Raw genomic sequence first — 13,753 nt, 5'->3', positions numbered from 1 at the left:
GGTCATGTGGGAGGGGCTCAGAGTCGAGCTGCTTCTCCTCCACATCGAGAGGAGCCAGATGAAGTGGCTCGGGCATCTGATTCAGATGCCTCCTGAACGCCTCCCTGGTGAGGTGTTCTGGGCATGTCCCACCGGGAGGAAACCCTGAGGACGACCCAGGACACGCTGGGGAGACTATGTCACCCAGCTGGCCTGGGAACGCTTCGGGATCCCCTGGGGAGAGCTGGAAGAAGTAGCAAGGGAGAGGGAAGCCTGGGCTTCCCTGCTAAAGCTGCTGCCACCGCAACCCGGCCATAAGCGGTTGAAGATGGATGGATGGATAAAAATGTAATCCTGCAAAATAATCCAAATTTTTATTAACCCCTTAAACCGAGGGCAACTTTGCCAAAAATGCCTGTGGAAAGGTGCACCCAAAGTAAATTTGTAGCTGTTCTTGAACCATTTTGAGTACCAGCATAGTTTTGGTATCTTTTTGAAATATTCAAAATTTTATCATGATGAATATTTCTCCCAAACAGTAAGAATCTGTATAAGTGCTCCTGTCACTGAACTATGGATGTTCGAAAACAGAAATAAAAGGCGAATCTTATGTTCGTCTAATTTCTTTTCACAAAATCTGCCTTGAAATGGATTTAGAATGTTGATTAGGACTTGAAAACACTGCAGGATCAAAGCTTGAGGTCTCCCCAAGTTCCGGTTCAAATTTGACAATTGTAACATGTACGGTACCATTCAAATCTCCAGAAACTCAGCTTTTAAAAGATGTATAACATGTTCACACATGTTCTCAGCTGATGATGTGCAGCAGCGATTTGTTTTGACAGATGACGGAGGGCCCTTTGGTGGGCCCTCCTCACCTTTAAGGGTTTAAATGTCTCTGTAATGTGATTGTGTTTTTTCTCTAACTGAATGGTATATAATGTTTTTGCATTCTGAATACATAGATGTATTCCGTTACTCCCCAAGCATGAGAGAAACTTTGAGTGATGATGTTAGAAAAGTAACTGTAGCGTAAATGTGTGGAAAAAAAGGAACGCATTTGCTAAATACTTTCTCAAAAATTAGCATATTTAAAAGAAACATACTGTGTGCACTCACTAGTCATGACTGTGATTTGTATATTGTTCATGACTGTGTGCGGGTGTGTGTGATCACGCACACACACTCACAGTCACCAGCGATACACAGATCACAGTCATGGCTGTGAAGTGTGACATATGTACCGTATATTTATTATTTTCGAAGGTTCATAAAAATCACTGGCAGCGAATGAGTGAATGGCATTTTTTTGTAACCGAGCTCGCGACAGAGATTACCTTGCAACAAATCTCATTTTTTCATGTCACCCCCTTTTTCTATCACCGTTTTCATTTTTCACCTAGACAGTTGAATTTTTTTTTCCACAAATACATTGTTCACAAAGACAGTATTCTCCTTGAATGTCTTTTCCATAAATTAATGTTTCGTCTCAACTAGCTTTGTTTGGCCGGCAGAGTGCACCATACGCAGACACTGTAGGTGGAGTCTAAAGTCAGGAAGTGAGTGTCAAGTGTCACTATTCTAAGACAGTGGAGAAGCATAGCACGAACTTGACTTCCTCATGGCACGTTCCTCACGACCAGATCAGAACTTGCCATAGTGCGACGTAAAGTTGGTAAGGGCAACGTTTGAAAGCTGCTCCACAGTGACACTTTTCACACCCAACAACGAAATGATTACTTTTACAGTTGAGGGACACAAGCGGGGAAAACAACGTTTGCCTTTCTTGAATGGAATCACAACATCTGCTGGCGGATAGTGCCGATGCAACCCGCAGAGATTACGGATGCTGGTCGGGGAGAGAGCTCCGAGACCCTAAGAGGCGGGCATTCCCGGTCAAATGCCGTTCGAGCAGTGTCGACGGACAAGCAGGTGATACCCGATCGATGTTTAATTTCAAATTAGTCATCAGTTTGAAAAGACTAAGTTAAGTTCTAAGGCCTCGATCCGGAAACGTTTATGTGATTACCACTTTGTATAATTTGAACACATTCACGTACGTCAAATTCAAGCGCTATGACACCCGTTTTCGACCACCGCTGCAACATATAGAACATATTTGATTAAATGGCGTGCCACATTGACAACGCGTACAATGGTCGTAGTGACCGAGTAGACGTAAAACGACCAAAACAGACGTTGTGAAAACTTTCTCTCCGAGCGAGTTAAAGTTCTCCGGATGTTTCATGTTTGATCTTCGCTCCCCGTCTGTTTTAGGGACGGTCTACAAATTACATGTTCTTGGGTGACATGTGTAACAAATGACCATAAATCAACTAAGATTTGTATTTCTATTCTAAATTTAGTAGGAGCTGGAAATGGTAGACCACTACTTTGTACAGCTGAAAATGTGCTGATATCTATCACTAGGGAGAAATAGGAGTGACAAAAATCTTGAATAAATATCATGACAATATATTTTCCGCATTCTGATTGTTGTAGTACATGGCAACTGTAGCACACAAATTTCTACAGTTCAAAGTGTCAATCTGTCATCATGTCTGTCATTTTGGTAGGAGGCATTTAACAGACAAACATAGTTATAAATTAACAAAAATATACACCAAACTCAATAAAACCACAATTACTCATTCTAGTTGCTGTAATTGATAACAGTCGTAGCCCACTAATGAATACAAATTAAAACAACATCACATGTGTCACTTTGGAGAACTCAGAGCTATTTATGTCACCAAAGTTGTCATAAATTGACAAATATTCACCAAAAATCATTGACACGTTTTCTCATTCTGATTTGACAATAAAGTTGTACTTGACTTGATTGTTGTCGTTGATGGCAATGGTAGCCCACTAATTAGTCCAGAGCATCTCTGTCATTTTGGAGGAGTAGGAGCCATTTTATTATATTATTGTATTTTATATATATATATATATATATATATATATATATTGCACTTACATTGAACTGTGTACAGTTCTTTTCTGAAACATTTATTTTGTGCAATGAAACACTTTTCTTTTTCCTCCACCCAATTTTGCTGCTGTAGTCTGCAAATTTCCCCAGTGTGGGACAAATAAAGTTTGTCTTATCTTTAATGATGAACATAGTCAAAAATTGGCCATAATACAGTATTCACCAAAAATCAATAAAAACATGTTTTTTCATTCTGATTGCTGTTGTAGATGGCAATGGTAGCCTGCTAACTACCACAGGTGGGGTGAACGTCATATCTGTCATTTTGGAGAAGTGGGTGATAGTTTGGTCACGAAAATAGTCATAAATTGACAAAAACATTCAACAAAAATAAATGAAAACACCTTCTCTCATTCTAATTGCTCTAGTCGATGGCAATGGTAACCCACTAATTACTCCATCTCAAATTGTCGTTCCTGTCATTTTGGAGAAAAATGAGCCATTTGAAGGACAAACATAGTCACAAATTGACAAAAATCTGAAGCAAAAATCAATATACACCTCTCATTCTAATTGCTGTCGTAGATGGCATTGGTAGGCCATTAAATACTACAGCTCACATTAACATCATATGTGTCATTATGGAGAAGTAGGTGACATTTATGTCACCATAATAGTCATAAGTTGACAAAAATATTCATCAAAAATCAATGAAAACACCTTTTCTCACTGCGATTTCCGAGTGCTGTTTCAGATAGCGATGGTAGCCTACTAATTATCACACCCTGGAGAAGCAGGAGGTATTTAAGTCAGAAAAATATTCACCAAAAATCCATTAAGACACATTTTCTCACTTTGATTGCTCTAGAAGTTGGCAATGGTAGCCCTGTGGTGAGTGACCCACAAGGGATAGAAATCCACCAATGACCTGTATACAGTATTTAAGGGAGTGTTGGCAGGATGACATTTCTTTGATCGAAGGGACAATGGAGATCAACTGGTTGAAGAGCAGTAGCTTTTTGCTTACTATGTGAAGAGTAAAGTTTTGTGTGGCGAGTCAAAGAGACACGACTTGCCTTCGTCTCCTCGTCTTGTCATTGACAGCATCTCCATAATAGGTGACCCTGACGTGAGCAAAAATGATGCAACCCGAAATGGTCAACTTGCTCAAATATTTAACCACACAACCCACGGCTGTGATGTCAGCACAGTGAGGCCCAGTTCCTACTCAGAGGAACACCACAGGATCACATGAAATACTTGCATGTGGTGGTGGCAGTGTTTCATGCCTCGATGACAGCCAAAGCGAAGCTGTTACTGGAGGCTCCACCAGCTATCGGCAAGTACAATGTCCTCAAGTCATTCCTTTAGAGGACAGGTGTCCAACTTCAGTCCTTGAGGGCTGCTATCCTGCATGTTTTCCATCTCACCCTGCTGCAACACTCCTGATTCAAATGATCAGTATCATTATTAGGCTCCTCCAGAGCTTGCTGATGAGCTGATCATTTGACCTGTCCGAACTGGAGAAGGCAGACCGAATTCTGTCCCTCAATGGCCTCAGGTACGGCAAACCATCCGAATTTATGGAAAGGATGCCGACTGTACTGGACCCAGCTGGTCTCTCATTCTACTGCTGGGTGCGGACCTTTTCTGTGCGTTTAATCGACCTCTGGATGTTACAAACTGCCACCTCTTTTTGCCATGTACCCCTGCACATTCGACCTCTCAAACACATACCTACCAGTGATCTGTATCAAAGCCTGCTTTCTGAGTTCCCTGACCTTACTTACCAAGCCGGCGCTCTCCACAGCTGTGGCTAAGCACAGCGTGGAGCACCACATCGCCACTGCAGTCCCTTCAGCCTATGCTCGTGCACGGCAGCTCGACTCAGCCAAGTTTGAGATCGCCAAAGAGGAGTTCGCCATGGAACGGCTTGGCATCGTCTGCCGCTCAAACAGCCCATATTCTTCCCCCCTGCATTTGGTGGCTAAAGCTTATGGCGGTTGTTGCCACTGTGGCGATTTCCGCCGCCTAAACAAAGTCACCACCCCCGACCGATATCCCATCCTGTACATACAGGTCAGGAGAATTAAATGTCTCCTATTTCAACATGATGAGAGAGATGATGATACTTTTGAGCTGTAGTAATTAGTGGGTTGCCGTTGCCATCTACTACAGCAGTTGGAATGAGAAAAGGTGTTTTTATAGATTTTTTTGGGGGGCGGGGGGGTCATTATTTTTATCAATGTAGGACTATGTTCATTGTTAAATTAATTGTACCATTTCCCGCTACTACTGCATTCAGAAAGGGGGAAAAAAATCGTAATTGATTTATGGTCGGATGTTGTATCGGTCTGTCGTGGTGAAGAAGGAGCTGAGCCAAAGGGCGAAGCTCTCAATTTACCGGTCGATCTACGTTCCAACCCTCATCTATGGTCACGAGCTATGGGTCGTGACCGAAAGAACGAGATCCCGGATACAAGCGGCCGAAATGAGTTTTCTCCGCAGGGTGCCCGGGCTCTCCCTTTGAGATAAGGTGAGAAGCTCGGTCATGTGGGATGGGCTCAGAGTCGAGCCGCTTCTCCTCCACATCGAGAGGAGCCAGATGAGGTGGCTTGGGCATCTGATTCGGATGCCTCCTGAGCGCCTCCCTGGTGAGGTGTTCCGGGCATGTCCCACCGGGAGGAGACCCCGAGGAAGACCCAGGACACGCTGGAGAGACTATGTCACCCAGCTGGCCTGGGAACGCCTCGGGATCCCCCGGGGAGAGCTGGAAGAAGTCGCTCGGGAGAGGGAAGTCTGGGCTTCCCTGCTAAAGCTGTTGCCCCCGCGACCCGGCCCCGGATAAGCGGTAGAAGATGGATGGATGGATGGGTGGATGGATTTATGGTGATTTGTTCCTCATATGCGACCCGACACCTTGTTATTTGTCGACAGTCCCCAACGCAGAAAGCAGTCGAACATTCGGCCAACTTTCTTCCCCCTTGAGCGAATTCTTTTGTGCAGGTGACTATGATGCAAAATAATGTAATTTCAGGGTTGGTTTGTTCAATACAATGTCATCCTTTGTTTCCAAAAAAACTCAAAAACTCTTTATTTCATTATTTCAGTATTAAATAGTGATTAATGATTTAATCATGGAGTACCGCTACCAATTTCTGTGTGATGCATAAGATTCTGTTGCTGAAACTCTTTGGGAGTGCCTTTAATCTTGAATCATGTGTCTTGATCCCATCCTTGGCCTATATTCTCTGCAGCAGTTTGGAGAAATATTTGGAATCAAGGGTATGTTGTCAATGGTGTTCTGCTTGAGGTAATTGCAAAATTTGGTGGAAGGAGAACAGGAGACAATTTCTCTTCTCGCTAAATCACAAAAAGGCTATCTCCTCATTACTGTTAAATATTCATTCGTTTTCCAGACTGCTTATCATCAGATGTACTTAAATCATTTAGACTTTGATTTCCCATGTTTTTTTAAAATCTCGCTTATCAAGCTTTCTAGTACATAGTTTCCATTGTTTGTTGCTCTTTAGCGTTGAGTCGAAACCTGTTAAAATGTGCTAAATTTAATGTTTTTTTCACAAATATGTTCATGAGTGTGTCTGTAAGTGTGAGCTATATATGTATGAGGGTCATTCAATAAATAAGGTGAATGTTTCGGTTTCAGGACTTCTAATACAGGAAGAAGCTTCCTTTTTTTCCAACACAGTCTTCCAACACTGTCACACACTTTTCCCATCTGTGCAAAGGTTCCATATTTCCTCAACGTCAAAATTTTTGACTTCTTCATTTTCAAAGTTGGTGCCAACTACTGTGAACTGCTGAGGCAGGTCATGAAAGACATCAAGAACAAATGCAGGGCTCATCACTCAGGAAGAGTAATCATGCATCATGAGAACGCAGGGCCTCACACTTTAGCCCAAACGGTGCAGACCATCAATGAGCTGGGCTGTGAATTGCTCCCTTATCCCACTTCCAGTCCAGACTTTGCTCCTTCACACTTTCACCTGTTTGCTGCCTGAAAAGCATTCACGAGAGGCACAAAGTTTGAAAGTGACGATCAAGTCAAAAGTGTTGTGAGCGACTGGCTGAGACATCAGTCCAAATATTTTTACGATGAGGGAATGTGGAAGCTTGTGCACAGACGGGAGAAGTGTGTGACAGTGCTGGTAGACCATGATGGAAAAAAACTAAGTCAGCTTCTATCTGTATTGGAAGTGCTTATACTGAAAAATACTATTATATACAGTATATACTGTATATAAATCCTCGTTTCACCCCTCGGGTGGTGTCCGTCCTCCATTCAGCTCGGGTCCTCTACCAGAGGCCAGGAAGCTTGAGGGTTCTGCGCAGTATCCTTGCTGTTCCCAGCACTGCACATTTCTGGACTGAGATGTCTGATGTTGTTCCCGGGATCTGTTGCAACCACTCATCTAGTTTGGGGGTCACTGCCCCGAGTGCTCCGACCACCACAGGCACGACTGTCACCTTTACCTTCCAGGCTCTCCTCCAGCTCCTCTCTGAGCCCTTGGTATTTCTCAAGTTTCTCATTTTCCTTCTTTCTGATGTTTCCATCACTTGGACTGCTACATCCACTACAACGGCTTTCCTCTGCCCTTTATCTATGATCACGATATCTGGTTGGTTCGCCATTACCCTCTTGTCAGTCTGGATCTGGAAGTCCCACAGGATCTTTGCTCTGTTATTCTCCACCACCTTCGGAGGTGTTTCCCATTTTGACCTTGGGGTTTCCAGTCCATACTCCGCACAGATGTTTCGGTAGACTATGCCAGCCACCTGGTTATGGCGTTCCATGTAGGCTTTCCCTGCTAGGATCTTACACCCTGCAGTTATGTGTTGGATCGTCTCAGGTGCGTCTTTGCACAACCTAGACCTTGGGTCTTGTCTGGTGTGGTATATCTGGGCCTCAATGGCTCTGGTGCTCAGGGCCTGCTCCTGAGCAGCCAGGATGAGTGCCTCTGTGCTGTCCTTCAGGCCAGCCCTCTCTAGCCACTGATAGGACTTCTTGAGATCAGCCACTTCAGTTATGGTCCGGTGGTACATCCCGTGTAGGGGCTTGTCCTCCCATGATAGTCCCTCTTCCCGCGCCTCATCCTCTCATTGTCTCATGTTCCCCATTGTCTGAGACATTATCTGAGTACGTCATCCGATGGAGCCTTCTCCTTGATGTATTCATGGAGCTTGGATGTTTCATCCTGGACGGTGGCTCTCACACTCACAAGTCCCCGGCCTCCTTCCTTTCGGCTTGCGTACAGTCTCAGGGTGCTGGATTTGGGATGGAACCCTCCATGCATGGTTCGGAGCTTTCGGGTCTTAACGTCCGTGGTCTGAATCTCTTCCTTTGGCCACCTTATTATTCCTGCAGGGTATCTGATCACTGGCAGGGCATAGCTGTTTATTGCCCGGGTCTTATTCTTGCCATTGAGCTGGCTTCTTAGGACTTGCCTCACTCGCTGGAGGTATTTGTCCAAAGCTGCTTTCCTTGTTGCCAGTTCGAGGTTGCCATTGGCTTGTGGTATACCGAGGTACTTGTAGCTGTCCTCAATGTCTGCTATTGTTCCTTCGGGAGTGAGACCCCTTCAGTGCGGACTACCTTTCCTCTCTTAGTCACCATCCGACTACATTTCTCAAGCCCGAATGACATCCCGATGTCGCTGCTGTAGATCCTGGTTGTGTGGATCGGGGAGTCTGTCCCTTTCGCTCTGAGTATACAGCTTTATGTCATCCATGTAGAGGAGGTGACTGATCGTAGCTCCATTTCTGAGGCGGTATCCATAGCCTGTCGTGGTGATTACTTGGCTTAGGGGGTTCAGTCCTATGCAGAACAGCAGTGAGGAGAGTGCATCACCTTGGTATATGCCACATTTGATGGACGCTTGAGTAAGTGGCTTGCCATTGGCTTCAAGTGTGGTTTTCCACATCCTCATCGAGTTCGCAATGAAGGCTCTTAGGGTCCTGTTCACCTTATACAACTCCAAGCATTCAGTGATCCATGTAAGTGGCATCGAGTCATAGGCTTTCTTGTAATCAATCCAGGCTGTGCACAGGTTGGTATGTCGGGACCTGCAGTCTTGTGCGACTGTTCTGTCAACCAGGAGCTGATATTTGGCTCCTCTGGTATCTCTACCAATGTCCTTCTGTGCTTCGCTCATGTATTGATCCATGTGTCCACTTATCTTAGCCGCAATGATGCCTGACATGAGCTTCCATGTTGTGGAGAGACAGGTTATTGGCCGATAGTTGGATGGGACTGCACCCTTTGAGGGATCCTTCATGATCAGGATCGTTCGCCCTTCGGTTAGCCATCCTGGGTGAGTCCCATCCCTCAGCAGCTGGTTCATTTGTGCTGCTAGGCGCTCATGAAGTGCTGTGAGTTTCTTTAGCCAGTAAGTGTGGACCTGGTGCTGTCCAGTTCTTTATATCTGAGACTATATATATATATATATATATATATATATATATATTAAAATCTTTAAACAAATTATTGACCAATCTGAAGTATTCAAAATTGCTTTCCCTCTTTGACAATGCAATATTAATGGTCGAACAAACATGTTTTGTTGGTCTCCTTCGCTCTATTGCTCTGGCCCCAAAACAGTGAGCCTATTGTCGATGTACATAGTGTTGTAAAATCAGACAAAGCTGGTTGTTTTCCTCCAACCCTCTCCCCCTAAATATTTGAACAGGGAGGCTTTTTTACATTTTTAGTAGATGTAAATCATTTGAATTTGACATCACAGTGCAGAGGTCCAGGGTTCGATTCCGGCTCTGGCCTTCCTGTGTGGAGTTTGCATGTTCTCCCAATGCCTGCGTGGGTTTTCTCCGGGTACTCCAGTTTCCTCCCACATTCCAAAAACATGTGTGGGAGATTGATAGAACATTCTAAATTGTCCCTAAATTGACCTTTGATTGTAAGTGCAGGGTGTCCGCCGTGTACTGGCCTAAGACAGCTGGGATGGGCTCCAACACGCCCCCTGACCCTTTAAGGATAAAGCAGATCAGAAAATGGATGAACGAATGGATGTTTAAATGTTAAATATCTTCAGAGAGTAAGCCCCTATTGTTTGGACATGTTCCTCAGGTTGGTTAAACAGAGACAGCAAGTCAGCATTCAAAAAATGGCTGAACCAAGAATGCCCGACATTCAAAGGGCGGATGGCCAGTACTACAGGCATGTAAAATGGAGGGAAAAAAACAAAAGAAAAACGCTGTCTATCAATCATAGAATTGGACAATTTGTTTCCCCGCTGAGGAAATTTAGTTCAATTTGTTACACTGCTAAAACTAGACTTCATTTACAATCGTGAATAATTATTGAGATGGTTGAAAAGAGATCACTCCTGACATGTTTGTTTTGAATAAATGTATACCTATATACCTGTGTATATATATATATATATGTGTGTGTGTGTATATATATTAGAGCTGTCAAACGATTAAAATATTTAATCTAATTAAAAACGCAACTGTCATAATTAACTCAAATGAACAAAAAATTAATTGTGATTACTCACACATTTTTTATCGTTTCTGAATTTCCTTTTATATTTTTTGGTCCTATTTTTTCCCCATTTTAATGCTCTCGACATGGAATCATGAATCAGTTGTCTATGTGCAAAATGCAAATATTTACTGAAATAACAATTTCGATTTTCAATTTTACATGAACATTTTTCACTTGGAGCAGTTATTCACACATAATCTCTCACACAAAATTACTGTCCATCAACAACAGTGAAAAAAATATTTTGTCACACAACAGCTGCTTTAACACATTAGACACAGACAATCGTGCAATCTTAACCACTTTCCTGCATACACTTTGTTGTCTGAAGCAGTTATAGATGAAAGAGGAGCGAATCAAAGTGTCCTTTTCACCAGTGGATCAAAGACGTCATGCTGCAATCTGCTACAAGCTAAGCTTGAAAGCAACAAGAAGCTGTAGCATCCATTAACGAAAAAGAGAGATTGGCTCTCTTCTACTGTCCAATCAGGATGCAGAACACAATTCACTGTTTTAAAAAAAAAAACATAAAAAAATTGCACAAAAAAATCCGTGCACAGCGAAACTAAAAATACAACACATTGTTTTTGTTTTGTTTGCTCTATGAAAGAAAACCAATTAAAACTTTTTTTTTCAAAAAAGAGTGCAATTTTGTCCTGTCTGTAGATTTCATAGTACAGTTCTTTGAACTGTATCAGTCTCCCCATGTTGATTGTTTGCCGAAATGATGCATTGCATCTTGTGGTGTGCATCCTGTGTGAGCAAAAGTGACTCATCATGTATACTTGTTACTTCTGAACAGGAAATCTTTAGTCACACTCTTCTTCTGTCTTGAGTTTTTCCTTCTTCATTTTGTGGCTGTGGTTTTCCCCACAGTTCAAAGGTTCTAGGTTTGAATCTTGGCACAGCCCCTTGTGTGTGAAATTTTCATTTGCATGTTCTCCCGATGATGCACCCGTTAAGCATGGGATTTTTCTGCTATCAGTCACTTGAAAGTTTTTCTCAATATGAGCGTTTGTTGCCGTCAGTTTTTTTTTTTTTTTTTTTAAATGTAGGTTTTGTTTTGGGCACGTCTATACTTTAAGGTCCTAATTGATACACAAGCGATATTTTGTGAGAATGTGTCAATGCATTTTATCCATAAGCGTCTTTTGAGACTCTCAAAGACAGTCAGTAAAAAACAGAATCATCCAGAATAAATAAAACAAATAAAAATGCAGGGCAGTGCAGTTGGTGATTTTGAATCGTTGGTTTTGAGTGTGGCTTTCAAAGCGTTGTGTGTCTGGTTAAAAAAATGTTTCGGAGTCATGAAACCTCTTTGCCAATGTGGTTCAACAGTCTAAAAATCTCCTAACCAAGCTTGATTGCAGTGCTGAAAACTTCATCAAATTTAAATCAACATCAAATTGCAGTTTGGAAAAAAACAAAAACCTCCTTCATTTTGGTCAGTCAGTAGACTTTATTTTAAATTGATCAGTGGCTTGTTGTCAGGGCCTTCAAGGCAGTCGCATACACAAACACCAACAGAAGCACAAACCAAAATTTCCAGTTTACACGAAATGATGCTAATTTATTTCCAACAGTCTTCATTTTAAATGTGTTGCCTTGCACTTTTTTTTTTACCTCAATGCTTTCACAATCTCTAGTGTAAGCCTCGACCATACTTTGAGACACTGTCGAATTCACTGTTTCTTTTTATCCCATCATTGGCTGCAATGAACGCACACACACACGCACGCAGACACACACACACACACATTTTATTTAGTACACACGACAATTGGATATTTCTGTTCTGATTTTAGGGAGGATCAAGCAAGTTGCTTTCTCAGGCCACATAAAATGATGTGGTGGGCCAGATATGGCTCCCGGGCCTTGGTTTTGACACCTGTGATGTCCAGTATAAGGCTGCAAAAAATATCAAAAAAAATATTTACGTGATAAATGCCCACACAATATGCTTAGCACAAAGATATGCAATAAGTTATATTTGGAATTGTATGCTTTTATCTTAATTTTGACCAGTCCACTGCCACCTGAAATGCACAGTGCTATCCAATAGGTGAACAGTTTCTCGGGGCATTACAATTATTGAGCTAAGAATACAGTGAGCTTGCTTATTTTGTTTCTTTCATTAGATCATAAAAATGTCACCCCTTAAGTACATGTTAAATATTATAATGACATCGTTTTCGCTACATTCAACACCCATATTGTCACATGACATGGTGGTGGACCCCAAAAAGCAGGCAGGAGGGAGGAGCAGGGTGAACTTGACGAATTGTATTTAATAAAACACAGTGAAAACTGAATCCGAAACAACCAAAGTCCTACAAAACAAAAAGAATCCAAAGTATCAAACAAAACCCAAGCTGTAGCTAAAACTAACAGTCAACAAAACATGATCGAGAACATGACAGCTACAGCAAACAAACAGACATGACAGCAACAAAGAAACAATGACCCGACACTGAGTGGTCGTGCCGAGTCCTTTTAAAGCAATAATTAGATAACTACCAACAGGTGTGCAGCTGGAGGGAGAACTCTGCAGTGCCACCTGTTGGTCACAAACAGAATCATGACACATATCACATATCGCGTCTTTCCAAAATGTATGTAAATATGTATGCATTTTATATGCATACATATACTGTACATAGAGAGAGAGAGAGAGTATTCTATCTATCCATCCATCCATCCAGTCAGTACGTATATAAAAGCCAAGTAAGCAAAGACTCACAGCCAGAGGCCAGGAGAATAACAATCAACAAACCAGCTCAGGGCCACCCTCAGTAGCAAGGTAGCAAGACCCATCAAAGGCTTAGATCGAGTATCTGGGAGAAAGAATTGTCACACAACGCCAATGCCCAAAGGGTAACGGCTAAATGAATAACAAAGTATCACTGCAGCATAGGGAATTCTTTACTGCAGTCGAGAAATGATGGCAGGAACATTTTCATGGTTTGTCAAAATGGCAATGGACTCCAGCAATGGACAATATTATGTCGGAGCTGCAAGAAGTAAAAGCCAGTCCTGTATACACTTTACACAGGAGGTTGATGATGTAAAGATAAGTCACATTAAACAAATGGAACACTCCAAAAATATGCAAACAGAAATGTACAAGGTACGTGACCGTCGACTGGTTTCAACTGATAATGACTGACTATCTCGAAGGCCAGTCAAAGATGAATAACTTAGTCATAGATGGAGTGGAGGAAACACCAGGAGAACCATGGACAGACACCAAAGATAAAATGAGGAAAACCTTTCAGGAAAAACTTGAGCTGCAGGAAATTATTGGGGTGGAGCAA

The 13,753-nt window shown here is 42.4% G+C and overlaps 1 protein-coding gene across 3 annotated transcripts in view; it reads left to right on the top strand.

Moving 5' to 3' along the window:
- The first annotated feature begins 1,538 nt into the window (after nt 1–1,538).
- The window catches only part of tpcn2 (two pore segment channel 2), an 89,452-nt gene continuing 77,237 nt past the window's right edge, over nt 1,539–13,753 (top strand). For 2 of the 3 annotated variants that reach the window (XM_086106225.1, XM_086106224.1), the window contains exons 1-2: nt 1,540–1,654; nt 1,728–1,911. In XM_086106225.1, coding sequence (XP_085962351.1) covers nt 1,770–1,911 — 142 coding nt within the window. In that variant the 5' untranslated portion in view covers nt 1,540–1,654; nt 1,728–1,769. Of the gene's footprint in view, nt 1,655–1,727; nt 1,912–13,753 lie in introns of all 3 variants that reach the window. The other variant, XM_086106226.1, reaches the window with a different exon arrangement.

Source organism: Hippocampus guttulatus, chromosome 3, assembly GCF_054856545.1.
Source record: "Hippocampus guttulatus isolate MCC_2025c chromosome 3, RoL_Hgut_1.0, whole genome shotgun sequence".
NCBI classification, from domain to species: Eukaryota; Metazoa; Chordata; class Actinopteri; order Syngnathiformes; family Syngnathidae; genus Hippocampus; species Hippocampus guttulatus.
Note: the sequence above shows the minus strand (reverse complement) of the source record. Positions and strands in the feature narration are given on the sequence as shown.